At 32.2% G+C, this 18,657-nt stretch overlaps 3 protein-coding genes across 8 annotated transcripts in view; 2 read left to right on the forward strand and 1 right to left on the reverse strand.

The window, feature by feature from the left end:
• Positions 1,487–18,657, forward strand: part of LOC109329688 (serine/threonine-protein kinase RUNKEL-like) — a 24,859-nt gene continuing 7,688 nt past the window's right edge. The window contains exons 1-12 of one of the 4 annotated variants that reach the window (XM_019563434.1): positions 1,487–1,562; positions 1,599–1,698; positions 1,777–1,866; positions 2,014–2,066; positions 2,475–2,550; positions 2,929–2,990; positions 3,078–3,156; positions 3,255–3,314; positions 3,404–5,062; positions 5,294–6,163; positions 6,529–7,654; positions 7,735–7,892. In XM_019563434.1, coding sequence (XP_019418979.1) covers positions 1,651–1,698; positions 1,777–1,866; positions 2,014–2,066; positions 2,475–2,550; positions 2,929–2,990; positions 3,078–3,156; positions 3,255–3,314; positions 3,404–5,062; positions 5,294–6,163; positions 6,529–7,644 — 4,113 coding nt within the window. In that variant the 5' untranslated portion in view covers positions 1,487–1,562; positions 1,599–1,650 and the 3' untranslated portion in view covers positions 7,645–7,654; positions 7,735–7,892. Of the gene's footprint in view, positions 1,699–1,776; positions 1,867–2,013; positions 2,067–2,474; positions 2,551–2,928; positions 2,991–3,077; positions 3,157–3,254; positions 3,315–3,403; positions 5,063–5,293; positions 6,164–6,528; positions 7,655–7,734; positions 7,893–16,339; positions 16,344–18,657 lie in introns of those variants that run through there. The other 3 variants (XM_019563433.1, XM_019563431.1, XM_019563432.1) reach the window with 3 other exon arrangements.
• LOC109329692 (acyl carrier protein 1, chloroplastic-like) lies at positions 9,636–11,922 on the reverse strand. The gene is made up of 4 exons (XM_019563441.1): positions 11,746–11,922; positions 10,901–11,014; positions 10,440–10,562; positions 9,636–9,999 (listed from the first exon to the last, which is right to left on the reverse strand). Exons 1-4 carry the CDS (start codon positions 11,794–11,796, stop codon positions 9,871–9,873), a joined length of 417 nt encoding a protein of 138 aa, XP_019418986.1. The 5' UTR covers positions 11,797–11,922; the 3' UTR covers positions 9,636–9,870.
• Positions 16,020–18,657, forward strand: part of LOC109329690 — a 7,401-nt gene continuing 4,763 nt past the window's right edge. For all 3 annotated transcript variants that reach the window (XM_019563440.1, XM_019563438.1, XM_019563439.1), the window contains exons 1-5: positions 16,020–16,137; positions 16,395–16,498; positions 17,160–17,246; positions 17,603–17,649; positions 18,412–18,469. In XM_019563440.1, coding sequence (XP_019418985.1) covers positions 16,417–16,498; positions 17,160–17,246; positions 17,603–17,649; positions 18,412–18,469 — 274 coding nt within the window. In that variant the 5' untranslated portion in view covers positions 16,020–16,137; positions 16,395–16,416. The remainder of the gene's footprint in view (positions 16,138–16,394; positions 16,499–17,159; positions 17,247–17,602; positions 17,650–18,411; positions 18,470–18,657) is intronic.

Below are 18,657 nucleotides of genomic sequence, written 5' to 3' on the forward strand. Positions count from 1 at the left end.
AAACATCATTTTTTTTTCAATGGATGAAGGAGAGAGCTCAATTCTAAATGTTGATCTTTCTTTATTGTTTGGAGGTTTTTTTTCTTTTCAAACGTTAAATGTGACTATTTTTTATCACTTCACATTGCTATTTGGCTTTTGCTTTGAGTTTTATGGTAATTAATAATATATATATATATTGCACCCAAAATTCAGAAGTAGTTTTAGCTTTTGTTTTGAGTCATTTCTTAAGTATATTTCATGACTCTAAAGTCTTCATTTTTCTTTCATTCCCTTCCAAAATCCAACTCGCAAAAGGACCATTAAGGATTTGGAGTGGTGGGTTGAATATTTTTCCAAAGGTTTCCCAAATCTATGGTTAAGCATAACACTAAGGTAACATTTAGTAGATATCTCAGTGCATGATTTGAAGTTTTGAACCAAATATTGGTTCTGTTCTTGCATACATAGAATAAAACATGACATGAAATCAAAAAATACAGCATTTTGGTTTCACAGAAGGATAAAACCAAAAAGAAAATAGAACAAGACGATATGTTATAGTACAAGTTGTAGGATATAGTGATTTGTGGATATATCTTTTTAATTGAGGAAATTGACAAGTTATTATAATAGTTCATATATTAATTGCAAAAAATCAACAAGATATTGGTCTGGTAGTGTAAAACTTTATTGAATTTTTAAATAAATTAAAATGTAAAATTTTAATTCGTGTGAACAATATATATTAGGAGAGGTGATCACATACTCTAAAATGGATTAATCTTTACTCGAGAAATAGATTTGGTTATACTAGAAAAAATATTTTAACTACAAGTCAAATGAAGGGTTAAGTATAATCATGAGAACACCACCGAATGAGTTTCTCATGTTCTTCCATCTAGTCTATGCCTTAAAACTAAGATAAGCATGCGATGATTAATCTGAGAGGTTGTTGGGAGCTTAATAAATGCATTACCAATTCACTATTTTAGCTCCAAATGAAAGAGGTCCAGCAAAGAAGAAACCTTAGGCCATTTAGGATTATGAAGTAAATGAACATAGCTTAGTTAAGGAATGAATTAATATTCAATTCTTCCAATGTGACTATCCAACAAATCAAAGAGACTATAAAGATAAAATTATGGTTATATATTAAAAGAAATAATGATAAATATATAGTCTCTTATCAATGAGATAGAACCTATGTGAAAGTTTAATTAGTTTTTTATTATAGTCGTCTATAACTATTTTTTCTCCTTGTACCTATAGAACTTTCCTGTAACTTCTTATACATCTGAAAACTATATAACACTAAGGAGTATATATATATATATATTATTACATTATTCGTTATTCTAACATTACTCCTGTAAAAAAATAATAGATATTTAATTAACATTACCTCTGTAAAAAAATAATAGATTATATACATGAATTGCTTAAGTTATATTCATTTCCATTACCACTCCCATGTTTGGATACAAAAATAGCATAATCCCCACATTTGAAATTTCCAAAATCCCGCCCGTTTGCACAGTCACTCTCTTTCTCTCATCATATCCCAAACGTCTCTCTCGTAGTTCCTTTATTCCACACACACCATTAACCATTTCAACTTTCAAATCTTCGAACCAAAAACCCTAGAACTTCACACATCCCTCACTCACCATGAACCAGTACCACATCTACGAAGCCATTGGTCGCGGAAAATACTCGGTAATTTTCCTCTTTCTCCTCATCATTCTTCATATGAAGCTTTTAATCATTGTTTCTATGTTTTCCTGAATTTCTCAGACCGTGTACAAAGGTAGAAAGAAGCAGACAATTGAATATTTCGCCATCAAAAGCGTCGATAAATCTCAGAAAAACAAGGTGCTTCAAGAAGTAAGTAGTTTCTATTTCGGAATAGAGATTATACTTCATTAAATATGCTACAACTACGTTTTCCTTTATTTGTCTTGTTGTTGTTGAATTCTTAATTTTCTTATAGATCCTGAGCTGCAATAAATAATTCACTGTTTTTTTCTGCAGGTTAGGATTCTTCACTCTTTGGATCACCAAAATGTGCTCAAGTTCTATTCCTGGTATGCGCTATTGTTTTTATATTTTTATAGAAACAATTAAGGAGGCTTCAAAATGAAGAAATCCACTTAGAAATGTTTACTATAATGATAACAATCCTATTAAAGATAGGCAGATTAAAATTAGTTAAATCAGGAAATTCTAGCAATGAACTTATTACTCTGTATTATTAATATTGATATTGAAATGATCATTATGCATAAATAATATATTGCATGAAATTGGATTAAATATTTTTTCATGATAAATATTTGTATCAAGCCTATAAACAGTCTTGTGCACTGGGCCGCCATTTTTTAAATATTTGTATCAAGATTTCCTTTATTGGAGGCTTAACAACTTTTTTTTAAAATATTGTCTGCATCCATTATAAGTTATCATCAAGGGTTCTCAACTTATGTTTTTGTTAGGTATGAAACTTCTGCTCACCTATGGTTGGTGTTGGAGTATTGTGTTGGAGGAGATTTGCTTTCCATATTACGGCAGGTATAGCATTTCACTGCTTGTATTTTGTGAACATCTTTTTAAGTACCTTCATTGTTTTGCTGAGCATAAAGTACTTGGAAATCACACTTAGTGTCTCACATTGTTTTCTTAAAGCTTTTAATTGCTGCAATGAATTTTCATATAGACAACGATATATTTTGGTGGATGCTCCATGACATAGTTAACTCCATTTTCAAAATTTATTTTGCTTTTACTTGGGGACTGGATATGTCGACAATGTTGCCATATATCAGAATTTAATGAGATTCTACTGTTGTAAATTCACTACATTGCGTTCTTTTGGTTTTGGGAAAAAATGGTATTCTGTTTTGTGATATTAGTTTCTTGCATAATGTTGATTATGTGGGTGAATTGCAGGACACTCAACTTCCAGAAGACTCAGTTCATGATCTTGCTTTTGACCTAGTCAAGGCTTTGCAGTATGTTCTCACAAGTCATGATCTTCCTCTCTGTTTTCCCACTGTTTAGTTGTAATACATGTAATAAAACTATATACTAATTTTCAGGTTTTTACATTCAAATGGAATAATATATTGTGACCTGAAACCATCAAATATCCTACTGGATGAAAATGGACGTACTAAGGTGCCTATTTATTATGCTTTGTGTTGGTTGAGTAATTGTAGATGTTCTTTATATGAGATGGAGTGTGACAGTATGCACTTCTTACTTGATTGATGCAGCTATGTGATTTCGGTTTGGCTAGAAAGTTAAGAGATATATCAAAAACTCCATCTTCCTCGGTATGCTTGACTAACGTTTGCAAATATAGTTGCCGTTTTTTCTCCATAAATTATCTGTTTGTATGTAGTAATTTTCTACAATTCTGTAGTTGCCTCAAGCAAAACGTGGAACACCGTCTTACATGGCTCCGGAGCTTTTTGAGGATGGTGGAGTCCATTCTTATGCTTCTGACTTCTGGGCCTTAGGCTGTGTACTGTATGAATGTTATACTGGGAAGCCTCCCTTTTTGGGAAGAGAATTCACTCAGCTTGTAAAATCTATTCTTTCAGATCCAACTCCACCTCTCCCTGGTAATCCGAGTCGACCTTTTGTCAATTTAATTAATTCTTTGCTTGTAAAAGATCCAGCTGAAAGAATACAGTGGCCTGAGCTTTGTGGACATGCATTTTGGAGTACCAAATTGACTATGGTGCCTCTACCAGCTCAACTTGCATTTGATGATATGATAGAGCTACATGCTAAACCATGCTTACCAGAAAGGAATGGTGATAAATCTTCCCATAACAGGACCCCTCCCAAATATCGTGAAAAAGATGTAAAGGGGTTGATGAAGAAGGATGAAAGTTCCATTTTAGGTTCTAGAGGCATTGAGACACCAACAAGGGCAACACCAAATGGCCACAGAACTCAGGCAAAGGTTTCTGGCAAAACAGCTGAAGTGAAGCAGAAAGGTCCTTCCAAAATTAGCAAGGTTGTGAATCTTTTGAGACTGTCAAGAATAGCAAAATCAAATTTGCAAAAAGAAAATGAGAAGGAAAACTATCGACGCCCCTTGCCTAACAGCTCTGAGAATGACTCTGAAGTTAAAATTGAGAACACTGACATGGAACTTGATTTTAATGAGAACACTGAAGATGATGCACCTGAAGAAACTGATGGCTTAGAACATACAACTTCCATACCTGATGAGAAAATGGACAATGGTGACCACAAACAGGGTAAAATAGAAGAGACTGCAAATAATATACACCAGTTGGACACTCCATCCATTGTTAACACACCTGTTTCACATGATCCGAGGTCAGTTGATCAAGAGTCAACTCCTGATTATCCTGATATATCTGCTATTTCTCCCAGTGTGAGCCCTCAGGTAAAGAAACATAGAGGTAAAGAAGAAGTAGGATCAGGCCTTGACTCTGAATCTTCAAGGTCATCTAGCAATCTCTCTCAAGTTCTTTGGCATCCATCTGATCTCTCAGTCAGACCTGTAATGCCCAGCAGAAAAGTTGATAAAGTCTCAGAAGTCATTCCTTCACTTCCTTTTGAGGCTTTGCAAGCATCTGATTTTGTCAAGTTGCCTAAAGAGCAATTGGAAGCAATCCTAAACAGGATTATTGCCATTTTGAATGGGAATACCAGCATTGGAGAGAAACAGAACTTGGTTAGGTACCTTGAGCTGTTAAGCAGTAATGCTGATGCAGCTAACATATTGACCAATGGACCAATAATGCTCATACTTGTAAAATTGCTTCGCCAGTCTAAGGCATTAGCCTTGCGTGTTCAACTTGCTTCACTGATTGGTCTGTTGATTCGGCACTCCACTTTTGTTGATGACAGTTTGGCTAATTCTGGAATTTTGGGTTCACTGACTGATGGCCTTAGAGACAAACAGGAAAAAGTGAGGAGGTTTTCCATGGCTGCTTTGGGTGAGTTGCTATTTTATATATCGACTCAAAATGCGGATTGCAGGGATAACAATCCACTTGAATCTCCATCGAAAGACAATAGAACTTCGGTTGGCTGGCAGGTTAGCTTCTTCTAGGCTTGTTTATGATATTGATTGTCCATTTGCCTAGGTCATTTGAAGCTTGAGTGATTATCTAGTATATAACAATTTATGATTTTCTACATACGTTGCTCAGAACATTGTAATATATCTATAGTAAAATTCGTTTCCTCCTGTCTGCTTTAACGTTCTTTGCCTACATTCCTAGTGCACATTTCCATGGTTAAATAAATTATTTCCATCTGCTTGCAGGTTCCAAATTCATTAATATCTTTTGTGTCGTCAATGTTGAGGAAGGGAGAGGATGATTTGACTCAATTGTATGCATTGAGAACAGTTGAGAACGTTTGCAGCCAAGGAGGAACCTGGGTGGGACGTTTTAGCAGCCAAGATGTCATCAGTAATCTCTGCTATATCTATAGGGCTTCAGGAAAACAGGAGAGCATGAGGCTTACTGCAGGGTCATGTTTGGTGCGCTTGGTTCGTTTTAATCCTCCTAGCATTCAGTCAGTTATGGAGAAACTGTCATTCAAGGACCTAGCTTCTGCTCTTGTCAAGGGTAGTCCACGAGAGCAGCAAATAAGCTTAAATCTTCTAAACATGGCTATGCTTGGAAGTCACATGTTCACAAATATGGGAAGATACCTTCTACCACTTGCGGAGGATAAAAATCTGATCCCAAGTCTTGTGTCTTTTGTCGAGCAGGGTAGTGAAGTTTTAAAAGGAAAGGCACTTGTCCTTGTGGCTCTCCTCTGTAAGCATGGTAGGAGGTGGCTTTCACTCTTCTTTTGTAGCCAAAAGTTACTCTCTGTGGTGGATAGGCTGGGAAAGGAGAAGGATGCCTATGTACATCAGTGCTTAGATGCATTTGTGCATGTTGTGGCATCTACTATTCCAGGTTTACTAGATACAATAACAGGTGATATCCAGCAAATGATGGGAGGAAGGCGCCAAGGGCATGTCTCTGCCCTTACCAGCAGATCTGCTCCAAAAACCAACATTCATGTGTTTCCTGTTGTCCTTCATCTTATTGGGAGTTCAATTTTGAAACACAAAGTTGTTACACCTCATGTCCTGCAACAGTTAGCCAGTCTAATCAAACTAACAGAGACACCGTTTCAGGTCAGTGATTAACTTTCATGAGTAATCATGACTGACTAGTGGAGCTTATAATTGATTGAAGATTAATTTTATTGTGGCGAGATATAATACTTGCTAGTTGTTTAACTAATGAAAAAATGGGATTGTTTACTGATTAGGAACTTAATTTATTTGTCTTGATGAAGTGAAATGCATAAGTTCAGTACACCTTTAATTTAGTAGTACACCCTTCTTTGGCTAATCAAGTTTCATTATAATTTAACTGATTATGGTAATGGTGAGACCATATTATTTGTTGGGTGGCAGATTGCACTAACTGCCAAGTTTGACTTTGTTAAGTAAAAAATGGAAATTTTATATTGTTGTCTTTGTTCATTGACTTTCAGGGAAGAGATGACTTCCAAATAACCCTTCTTCGCGTTTTGGAGTGTCTCACAGAGGAATCTCTTGTGGTCCTTGGAAACCCTGACATTTTCATACGTGAAATCCTTCCTAGCTTGACAGTTCTCTATAAGGGTAATAAGGATGGTGATGCCAGATTTTTGTGCCTTAAAATTCTTTTCGATGTGATGATTATTGTTTTGAGTGAACCGGTTGAAGAAGAGCAGAGATTGAAAGACCTGAAATTCATATCAAATGCCCGTTTTCTTCCTCTCTACCCAACCTTGATTGAAGATGAAGATCCTATTCCTATCTTTGCACAAAAGCTTCTGGTCATGCTACTGGAGTTTAATTTTATTACAATTCAGGACATTTTACATATAAAGACAATTTCACAATGCTTTGAATTCTTGCTTGGTGATCTGTCAAATGCAAATGTGAATAATGTTAAGATCTGTCTAGCTCTGGCTTCTGCTCCTGGAATGGAATCCAAGATACTCTCTCAACTAAAAGTGGTTAGGAGGATTGGTAATTTTCTCGAGTTTGTATATGCAAAGGGTATGGAAGATTTGCTGGAACCAACTCTTGGGCTGTGTAAGGCTTTTCTAGCGCGTTCCGTTACATGTGCAAAAGGCTTCAATTACTCAACAGAACCAACTCTCCTATGTGACAATCCTTCTGAGATGAGTGGTGCTGTTGATCCCCAGCAATGCATAAGAGATATAGCAGATCTTGCAAGCAATGTTGGTGTCTTGCTAGAGTTGAGTGCCTCCATTGAAACCAATATTGTGGATATAGCTTCTGAATGTGTAGTTTTACTGCTCAAAGCAGCTCCTAGAGAAGCCACCACTGGTCTACTAACCAATTTACCCAAGGTCAGTGTAATCCTAGAGTCCTGGAGTAGAGGCACCCCTCACTTGTTGGTGCAGCGAATGCTACATGCTTTAGGGTATGCATGCAAACAGTACTTATTGCATGCTATGATATTATCAATATCCATACCAGAGATTTCAAGAATTGAAGTGATTGTTTCTGAACTCAAAAGTTCTGGTGTTCCTGGTTTAACCAAAGCTGCTACATTAGCAGCATTGGAATTGCAGCGGCTACCTCGCTGCATTTGAATGATTGTAGGTATGGTGCTGTGGTTTTGTGTCTTGTTCCAGTTATTAGAATCTGTAACTTCTATAGTTTAATGTTTACCTGTTTTTCAGGTCTTTCTGAATTCTGGATGAAGGCAATTTGGTGAATTCCACTCGGCTTCACTGTACTTTTATGTAAAGTATGCTTACACTGTATCTTCCTTAACATTGAAATATAAATCAAGGAATTTTCCCAACCTAAAATTTGCATAATTGATGAGTTTGATTTATCACACTAGCATATAAATCATAGTTTGTCACATTAATATTTGTCACTATTTTTATCTTAATCACTAAAATAAACTTGCATGTTAAAATAATGCGTGATACTACAACTTTCTTCCTAAAAGAAATATTGCAACTCAATTGAATCCAAAGAAGATTATCATTATGTTTTTGGGTAGATAGATATTCACTACTTGATTATTTACTCACATTTAACTAATGTAATCTTTATGAATCATCAATATATAAAGAAACAACTACGGAGACTAACCTGGGATTGAGTAGTACTAAAAAACAATTCACAATTAGTAATGAGGGAGGGGAGAGAACATAACAGACTAAATAATTTTTAAGGACTAGAGTCAATGCCGTGAGTGCACTGTCTCTTGCCATTAGATCCATTGGTAGAGTTTTTTATTTTTATTTTTATTATCTTATTGTTTTTAAAAATATTAAGATCTTATTTAAATTAGATAGGATGATTTATGATGATATATTTAAAAATTAACACAGGTAAGAACTCGGTTCAGATTGGGCCAAAAGCTCATAATAACGTGCTAATATTTTTACTTTTTTACTTAAAAATAATTGGTTTTTCGTGTATAGTTAAGATTTAATTTTATCATTGGACATTAGAAGCTTTCAATTTAGTTTGAGGATGAAGTGTCTTCTGATTTGAGGAGATAACTTCTCTCCTTACACCAATTAGATAATAACACATAACTATTTTTTACATATTTTAAAAATAAATAAAAAGTAAAATAATACAAGTATCTATTAATGAATGGTTGTGAGGATTAGCTTCCCTCTTCACCACCAAGACATATTTTTCAGTCTTTAGGTGTCTCATAATAACTAAGACTAGCCGGATTCCATTATTTGAACCCTAACCTCACATATAAAGTTCACTTAAGGATTTTATCCACTTTCACTACCAACCATTACTTTTGGGTTGCATGAAATTTAATATAGTCTGTCATGAGCTTAAGAACCAAATTATGAAATGCTTAAATCATTTTCTTCTTGAAAGTTGACTTCATTTTTGTTTTTACTCTATATATTTCTAGATTTTTTTTACATTACCAATGGTATATACTATGAATAACGAACTAATCTTTTTTTGGGTGTGTAACCACTCCTCCTAACAAGTGTCGTTTACAAGAATCTAACCATTAACTATCTTTCTTCGCACATTTTTTGGGTATTACTAAGAGTATATCCTAGACCAACAACTTGTTGGTCATTATTGACACATTTGCATGGGAGCAAGCTACACCATTGTAGGATTTTCTCCAATATTTGGTCCAAATTATGAAATGTGGCAGGAATATTTTTCAATGATTCAAATCTACATTTAATTTTTAATCCAATATTGGTAATCATAACCACAATCATGCATTTGGCTTAATGAGATGGAAATACTATGCAATTATCGAAATATGAATACAAATAATTATAATTTACCAATAATCCAAAACATTTATTTTACAATTGCAATCACATAATTGTAGATGGTACAAAAACCCTATGCAAATATGGAGAAGTAATTTTAAGTGTTAATGTCACAACAAGATGAATACTATAAATAGGTAAGGAACTATTTTCCCAAGGTCGAGAGTTGAAGTATTGGGAGTGACACTTATTGGGAGAGATAGTTAATAACTCCGAAAAGGATTAATTACTTGCCATAGGTACTACCAAAAAAATGAATACTATAAATGAAAACATACAAACACAACAAGCATTAAACACCTACTAATTCAATATAAAGTAAAACTAAATATTTATGATGATCTTACAGACATTTTTCATGAAACATGAATAGAAGGAGACCAGTTTAACCAAAATAAAATGAAATGAAAACTAGTATTATAGTCATCCAAGTACATTCCAGAAAAATATCTAGTAGTTACTTGAGGAACAATCAAACTAAAATACCAGAGATCAACTTGTAAACTTCAAAAACCTCTCCCAGATACAAGTTTAAGACTTGTTGCTTTCAAGAAGTTTATCGATCATATCTGCAGCTTCTTGAACTGTGGTGATCGTCTGGGCGCTTTCTTCTTCGACGCTAATACCGAATTCCTCCTCAAGTCCCATCACAATCTCGACCTGCATGATTTTTCAAGTCTCAACAATAATCATGCAGAATATTGTTAAGAAAAAAACATCAACCAGAGACAATGTGTCTCAAAACTGTGATTTGATCATATAACTCATTTTCTTTTTCGGCCGAAATGTATTAATAACAAAAGTGGATAGCCAGAAAAGGAGCTGTTAAAAAGTATATGAAGACTTGAAAGCTCTCAACTTGTATACAAAGCAATCACTGCTTTCCAACGATAAATATCATGTACTAGAACAAAAATAACAGGAAAAAGTGCCACTAAGACTAAGGCAAGGAAATACTTCCTATAATTTCTACCGGTAACAAATAGATCACAGAATACCGACAAACGTACATGTATATTGTTAATCTATATTTTGATTGAAGTATCATAACTTTATACCATAACAATAATTGCAGATAAAATAGATAAACATGATAATACCGTGTCGAGAGAATCAGCTCCGAGTGCAGAAAATTTGGATTCTCCAGTGATAGCAGATTCATCTGGCAGTGCCAACTGTTTCTTCACTATGTTACACACCTTCTCCACTGTCTCTGGCTTAGCCTGCATAAAATGATAAAGACCATGAGTATTTCAAAAGTTCAAAAGCACATTATCAATAATCATGAACAAAACCAATTATGGATAATTCCAATAGAAAAGATATTCAAGCTCAAAAAAAATAACAGAAAAGCTAAAGCTTTAGACATAGAGATGGTTTAGCACAATACCAACTTTCATTAGCAGAAACTGAATAGGAAAAATTAATTCTCCACAACCCAAAACCCATTTAAACACTTGAAATTGTAGACATGGATAATATATTAAATAAACTAATACAAATGATATCATTTGATGCAGGGAGAAACATGATCATGTAGGGTTATAGATGAAAAACTAACCGCGCATGTAACTTGAAACCGAGGTGCCTTTGGTTGAAATGTAATTGATGGAAAATTTCTACCCTTAATTGAAAGGGAAACTGAATTTGGGTTGAAGATCCTAGCAGCAGGAACCTGTTTTTGCACCCAAAAAAGTATAATACAATCAGAAGCATATTATATGAGGGGGAAAATGTATTCAACATTCATATTTAGTAATTGTCTCAAAAAATAGTAATCCAAATTAATGGTGAATAATGTAGTGATTGTGTATAAATCTTTACAGAATGAAAGTGCATAGATATTATACTCATATTATATTGTATATTTAATAATATATATTTTCTCCACAACAACAACAATCAAATCTTTTCCCACTAGTTGAAGTCATTTACATGATCATGGTTATAAACAAGTCATTTGTATATATACATGAATATATTTTGTTTTTTTATTTCTACTTTTGGTAGACAATAATAATTTTCTTGTGAGTGATTTACCAAAAAGAATATAAGCTGATCATAAAATTACTATATGATGCTACAATGTACAATTTAAGCTCATAAGCAATAAAAAAAATGATTTTTTGGTTGCAATGAAGGAGAGTGAAAATCCAAGAGTATATATATTACATTATATAGCTGTTAAAATGATCTAAAATCTTATATACTTCCACAAAAAATTATAAAAAGGGTATAATATTTAAAGAAAACTAGACTTAAACCCCTTCAACTTAAAAGTTGAATCTCAATTCAATGACCAAACACATAAAAATAAATAACAAACATAAAAATGGATCAAAACAGAACGAAAATGAATGAAATAAAGATATATGAAAATGTGAAAAAAGAGATCTAATAGAATACCATTGATAAAGAGGTAAGAGACATTGATGTTGCAGAAATGGATGAAATCATTGTGAGAGATTTGGAGAAGAAATGAAAATGAAGGACGGAGAGAACAAAGATCAAAGAGTGTGTGAAAAATGTAACATTTATGAATATTTATAGTGGAACCGTAAAAGTTGGTGTTTGTTTAGGTTTTTTCGTGTGTTCCATGAAGGAATACCCCACTTCGTTATTTACGAGGTTCGTGTCCTAATTGGTTAAGTGGTGTTGTTTGTTTACCCACTTCAGTCTATTCTATCCTTTTCCATTCTTTGGTTTACCTCACAATCATTTTTTTATGAATTATCATTCGTTAATTTATTTAAAAAATATGGTTTTTGAAGTATTTATTGAAAACCAGACATTAGTTTAGTGATAACTATATTATGGTCAAATATTTGATTTGATACTTCCAAAATGAATTAATTTTTTATTTACAAGGTAATAAATACTCTTAATTATATCCAAAAATAATTTATATATTAAAATCCAATTATTTTAAAATTACTTCATAAGTGAAATTAAGTATTCATCTACTTTTGAATAGTTGTTTATTTATTGATATGTAAGATGTAAAATCTTTATGTTTTTCAAATAGTTATTATGAACTATTTTTTATTCATAATTATCCTTTAAATTTTTTTAGATTATTAAATTTGTTCATATATAAAGATATTGTTAAATTATTAATAAGTCAACAGTGAAAATTGATAACAATAACAACAATACAATAATGTAAGTTAGTCAATGTTAATAATTGGAAAAAACTGTCATAAATTGATAAGAAGATGATAGATAAATTTAGAGTTAAAAATTATTAATGCATCAATATTGACATATGTAAAAATTAAATAATAATGATGTAATAGTAGAGGTTAAAACAAAATGTATGAGTTGTAACTTTTCGTTGTTATTAATTTAACTTTATATTTATGTATGAATCAATAGTATCAATTTAATGGGTAATTAGAGAAAACTAGTTTATGGTAGTTGCGTGTAAAAGGTATAAAATTTATTATATTTATATAAACTTTTTCTTTTTGAATAGTTTTCACCATAAAATATGCAAAATAGTAGTTGGGCACCTAATTTTTTGGAAAAAGGATGCATAATTATGATCATAAAAATAAATACTTTAACTTGATAAAATAATTATTTCGTTTCTTCTATATTGCGTGCCATATTGTAGCCCCACGCTCCTTTTACTTGATACATTAACCCTTTAAAATCATAAAAGAAGAAGTATATGTCTTCATAAAAATCTTTCACAAAAATCAATAAAATTTTAAATACATAAAAGAATCATTTTGGTCTATGAGATTCACACCATCAATCAATTTAATCCATAACATTTTATAAAATAAGAAGTGGAAAAAAAACTCATACTTATGTTTTTTACCGATAGTTATTATGAACTATTTTTTTCCTAATTATCTCTTAAATTTTATTAGTTTGTGAAATTGGTTCATATATAAATATATTATTAAATTGGTAATAGACTAATAAGAAAATCATTATAATCAGACTCACAACACTAACAATGAAACAACAGAGGTTAACCAATATTGATTTCTAAAAGAATTCACTATTCAAAATAAAAGGATAAATAAATTTCATAGTTAAAAGCAGTGAATATATTAATATTAGTACATATAAAAAATGAATTAATAGTGAACAATCAATGTTTAAAAAAATATGAGTTATATTTTTCGTTGCAATTAATTTAGTATTATCATTATTCAATGACTAATTTTGCAAATAATTAAATTTCAAGGGATAATTAATATAAGAAGATAGTTTATGATGATTAGCTACAAAACACATAAAAATTAAAGTGTTTTTATAAACTACCATATATAAATGTGAATTTCGTTTGTGACGTTTGTCATTTTATGATCAAAGTAAATGACTATACCCAATCCCATGGCCCAAATTGATCACCCAAAATTTTGTCATTTTGTTCAATTTAAAATTGTATTAGATCTTTGGGTTTTGATTACACTGAAATTTTCTTAGTCAATTAGCATGAGTAACTTAGGGAATAATGCAAGAATGTGGTATGACATATGTTTTAGAGACACTTACCTTAGCCAACAATGGTCGAAATGGATGATATATTCTATCTCAAAAAGTCTATTACTCGTCATCGACAATTAGTTAAAAAAATATTTTATTATTAAATTTTTAACTTAAATATATTTTTTCATCAATCATAAGTGAATGACATATGAAGTGATATATTTTTTGAGACAGAAGATGTGCTCCCTAATCAAATGATTTGTAAGGAAGAACCAATAGGAGGTTGAAGTGCAGATCTTATCATAATCCATGGTTGGTGACTTAGGTTAGTTTGGGAGTTAAATTTTTGAGGGGAAGAGAGAAAGATAGAAGGTTTGTAAGCCATGAAATATATTTATGAGATGACTTCCATGCCTTCCATTTCTTCCATTTCTCCTCCGAAATCTAATTTCCAAACAAACCCTTAAAGTAGGTTTAGGCTTGCAAACCTTGAGAGATGGCAAAGTAAAAGGAGTATGGCTCCTCTCCATTACAGGAGAGACCAATACATAGTTTAGATCACGACATATAACAAAAATAAAATTTTAATGGTTTAGATTTTAATTTCTTTTTTAATTAAATAACTTTAAAAAAATTACCCCTTCACATTCCGAGTATTAGAAAGTCCAATATTAAAGAGGAATCCTATTAAAATAAAAGAGGGGTTTTAAGAAATGAGAATGAAAGAATGAATGAAGAATATAACATTCCCCCTTCAGTGGGAGATGAGGGGATTGAAAAGAAGACGAAAGAAAATTTTAAAATGCATTATAATTTCCTCTCCATTCCAAAAGGCACACTTTTGGAGAGAGAAATGAAACAAAAAATATTTCTACCTATTATGTGCCTTCCCTAAAACAAAACACCTTTTTTTACTTACTAAAAAGAAAATGCACCAACTTGATCCATATAATAAGCAAAATGGGCTAGCTCTATTCAGTTGGTCCAAGTATGACCAATAAATTGGTTGGCAAAGAATCAAAGCAGTTGTGAGAATCGGACTGAATGGTCTGACTGTTGACCGGACTTGAAAACAGCTTTGTATTGCAGTCTTAATCGAATGAGAGTTGGACCGCTTGGAACCGGGAAAATTTCGGTCCGACTGTGTTAAACTCGGTTAAACCGAATTAACCCGGGAAGTTAACCGGACGGTTCACTTAAAAATTAAAAAAAATTGAACACTGCTATAATATTTTGTTTTACTACCATCTAAGAAAAGATGAAGATGTTATTACTTCACTATAATTATTAATTATATAAAGTTTTATATTTAAATATAACTATATATTTATAATAAAAATTATTAATTATGTATGAATCATCCGGTCAGACCGGACGATTTAACAGTTTAAACCGATTAAACCAAATACGGGACCTCTGTCAGTTTAACGTCCGGCTCGGGTTTCACAACATTTGATCAAAACCCTTAAAATATATCTCAATCATGTAGATTAGTTAGATTGTGTCACAACCATTAAACTCCGATTTAACTCGCTCATGCTACATAAAATGTTTGTGTGATTAATATAAAAAAGATGATTTAATTGCTCGAATTTCACATCTTAGTTATCAATTCTAAAAAAATGATCTAAATCTACTCACTAATTTAAACAATTATTAAATTTTATAGAATTGTTGGTTAAAATATAAACAAATATGTTAAACTACTATTGAAGTAAATAGATTTCCTCTTATAAAAAATGGACTAATGACAAGATTATACAAGTAAACTTTAGCCCAAATGACATTAGGCTTTCTTAACTCAATGTGATCATGACTAAGCCCAAAATAGATTAATTTAAAACAGATTTGCCACTTTTAGATATAAAATTTTGAAACATATCATAATTAAGTCGGAGATAAAATTAGTAAATTATTATCTTATATTGCCAAAATACCCTGAACTTTAATTCATATCTTCAACTTTAATTTACATCCTAAAATACTCTCAACTTTATGGGAGCAGGTTTCTCACCCCTTATATCACTATAGTCTATATATACTATCAACTTATAATTAATTAAAAAAATATTTTTTAATTAAAAAATTAATAATTAATTATTTTTCTAACAAATCATAGAATCCTAAGATAATGTGCGGCAACTTCACCGCCTCTTCTTCCCTTAAAACCATAGAAACAGAACAACCTCACACTCAACACACCCCTTCTCTTCTCTTCTCTCTCCAGAGTAAGAGAGAGAGAAAACCACATTCTTTCCATTTCAATTCAAAATTCACCATTTTCTTCCACTTCTACGCTTTTCTCTTCTCTTCCTCCATTCCCATCCTCACCCTCAACCTTCTTCTCCACAGGCATTCCTCTCATTCTCACTCTGATCTTTCCCCCCTCTACCTAGGGTTCTTAACTCATTGCTATTTTTCATGAATACTTTCTTATTTTCAACATTGTTGTGTGTTGATGCTGATTTATTATTTCTGTTGCATTTCACATTACATGTTCCACATTCTTGTTGTTTCAATTTTGAGGTGCTACTAAAATTGATCATTTTATCAGCATTGTTGTTGAAACTGATTTAGTAATATGGTTGTTATGTTGTTTGGAATTTTAGATATAGTGCTTTTTCACTCTCAATGGTATGTTCCTCTGGAAGTGGGAGAATGGAAGTTATGGCAAGGCTTCTAGCTGCTGAAACTTTCTCCCAAAATGTACCAGGTAGAACCACAAACCATAACCTCCTCATCAAAAAAAATGTGAGTAAATACTTATTTCAGTCCCTCATTTATTTTGACCTTACTAATTTGGTACCTTCAGAAATTGAAAAAACACAAAATGGTACCCAAAAATTGTAAATGGTGGTCAAATTAGCCCTTTTTTAGCATGTTTTGCAATACCCGGTTGAGACTAATTTGACCGTATTTGAAATTTTTGGGACTATTTTGAGTTTTTCAAATTTTGAGGGAACGAAGTGGCAAGGCCGAAAAACATAAGGGACATAAATGTATATTTACTAAAAAAAAATGTTAGGGCCTGTTTGTTCAAGCTTTTTTTTTCTTGACAAAAATCACTTTTGACATTTGCTTTTTGTTTGGATAGGATTTTATCAGAAAATAAGCTGAAATTCAGATGGCATGAGACACTATTTTTTAGTTACTGCAAAAAAGATTTACAAGCATGATCATTTTTTGGAAAATTTTATAATCACTTTTTTCATGGTTAACTAAATGGCCCCTCTGTCAATTTGCCTATGTTTGGCTTTGTTTGGTGAGGTTATATTTACATGCTTAACAAACAGTAATCCTGTCTCTATCTTTTTGATTTATGGACATCTTTTGGTTTCTGATTAATGTCACTTGTTTATGCATGGCCATGGAAGATAACTTTGCCCCACAGAAGTCAGCTGCTGATTATATCTGTAGAGAACTACGTGAGGCAGATGAAGCAAATTTGCTTGATGGTGAAGGTTGTCTTTCACATATTTTATTCAATTGTAGATAGTCCCCTCACAATATTAGTTTATCATCTTATATTTTATTAAGGGTTCTGTTAACCTGTGTGTAGGGCATTTGTTAAGAATAAAAATAGCTTTGATCACTGTTTAATTATTATTCAAAGAAGAAAGTATTGAAGTCTGGATTTCAAGATATTAAATGCTTCTAAGGGCACATGTTAACAAAACCCTTTATTTCATTATGATTTTTGGTTTGTACATGCTTTCATTTTGCTTTAGCTTTCTATTATTAGCTATTGATGATGCTTGAATTTCATTAGTTTATTTCTTAATTTGGGTTCCTTTCCATGTCATTTTTTATACTACAGATATGCAAGTGTATGGTGAGAGACCTATGGCTGATATGTTGCAGCTGGTGAGTGTTTCCTATTTCTTCTACTTGTGTGCTATTGGACTAGCATTTGTTTGCTTCTTGTCAAGAGCCTTCCTTGAACCTTTTATGTGGTTTATTTAAATTGAGGATTTACAGGAACTTGATGAATCTACCATTATGTTACTGGACGTTAGTCCTGTAATAATTATAGCCTTGTGTTGCTTCCATAGGTTCCACAATTTAAGTTTAGGTTTCAATACAATAATTTCTATCATTTGGCCTTGTTTTAAAATTTGGCTTATTGATGTATGATCCACTATACTGTTTATACACTTTTTCACGAAAAAGATGTGATTATCAACTTTTTGTGTGCACATGGAACATATGAATTTAGGAAAAGTGCTTTCTGTTCAAAGAATTGAAATCATTACGACAACGACAAAGTGTAGTTTGAGTCATTACTGTGCCTTTGTCGCTTGATTCGTTGTTTTTAGGACTTTGTCTAATATGGCACTTCCACCTGTAGACTTGACAGTTATTGTTGATGAATGTAGTTTTTGATTTGTCAACATAAAAGGCATTTTGGATTTAACATTCTTACATTTTACAAAGAATGGCTATTCATTTCAAGGACACTGTAGCTTATCTAGCAGTTTTTTAAAAATAGTTTCTGCTTTTTGTGTGCACTTCCTAAGTTGTTAACTGCTTTAGACATTGTAAATAGCTTCATTTGTATGCATTATCTGCTTTGAAAAATATAATCTCAATCGATTCATTTGACTGTTTGTTTGGTATCTTTTTGAGGTATGCTGCCATGTTTGCAAGAAAACAATCAAGGACAGCCAGTATGCTGCCCATGCAGGTTCGGTGGCTTCTTTTCCATTGGTTTTAAAATCTTCTAGTCCTTCTTTATATGATGTTTCAGGGTTAATAATTAGTTACCCTGTTGTTTTGTATGCTCACATGTTATCCTAATAATTTCCAAATTATCAAGTTAGATGTTGACCTCATTTTGTTTTTAAAAGCTTATAATATTGACATTTCCTGGAA

The sequence above is a fragment of the Lupinus angustifolius genome, chromosome LG16 (assembly GCF_001865875.1).
Source record: "Lupinus angustifolius cultivar Tanjil chromosome LG16, LupAngTanjil_v1.0, whole genome shotgun sequence".
NCBI classification, from domain to species: Eukaryota; Viridiplantae; Streptophyta; class Magnoliopsida; order Fabales; family Fabaceae; genus Lupinus; species Lupinus angustifolius.

Excerpts from the sequence above, each read along its gene's own strand:
- LOC109329692 (XM_019563441.1), bottom strand. The coding sequence starts at position 11,796 with ATGATTTCATCCATTTCTGCAACATCAATGTCTCTTACCTCTTTATCA. Across the intron at positions 11,015-11,745 it reads CTCTTACCTCTTTATCAATG|GTTCCTGCTGCTAGGATCTT; the intron begins GTATTCTATTAG and ends GTGCAAAAACAG. Across the intron at positions 10,563-10,900 it reads GGTTTCAAGTTACATGCGCG|GCTAAGCCAGAGACAGTGGA; the intron begins GTTAGTTTTTCA and ends CATTTTATGCAG.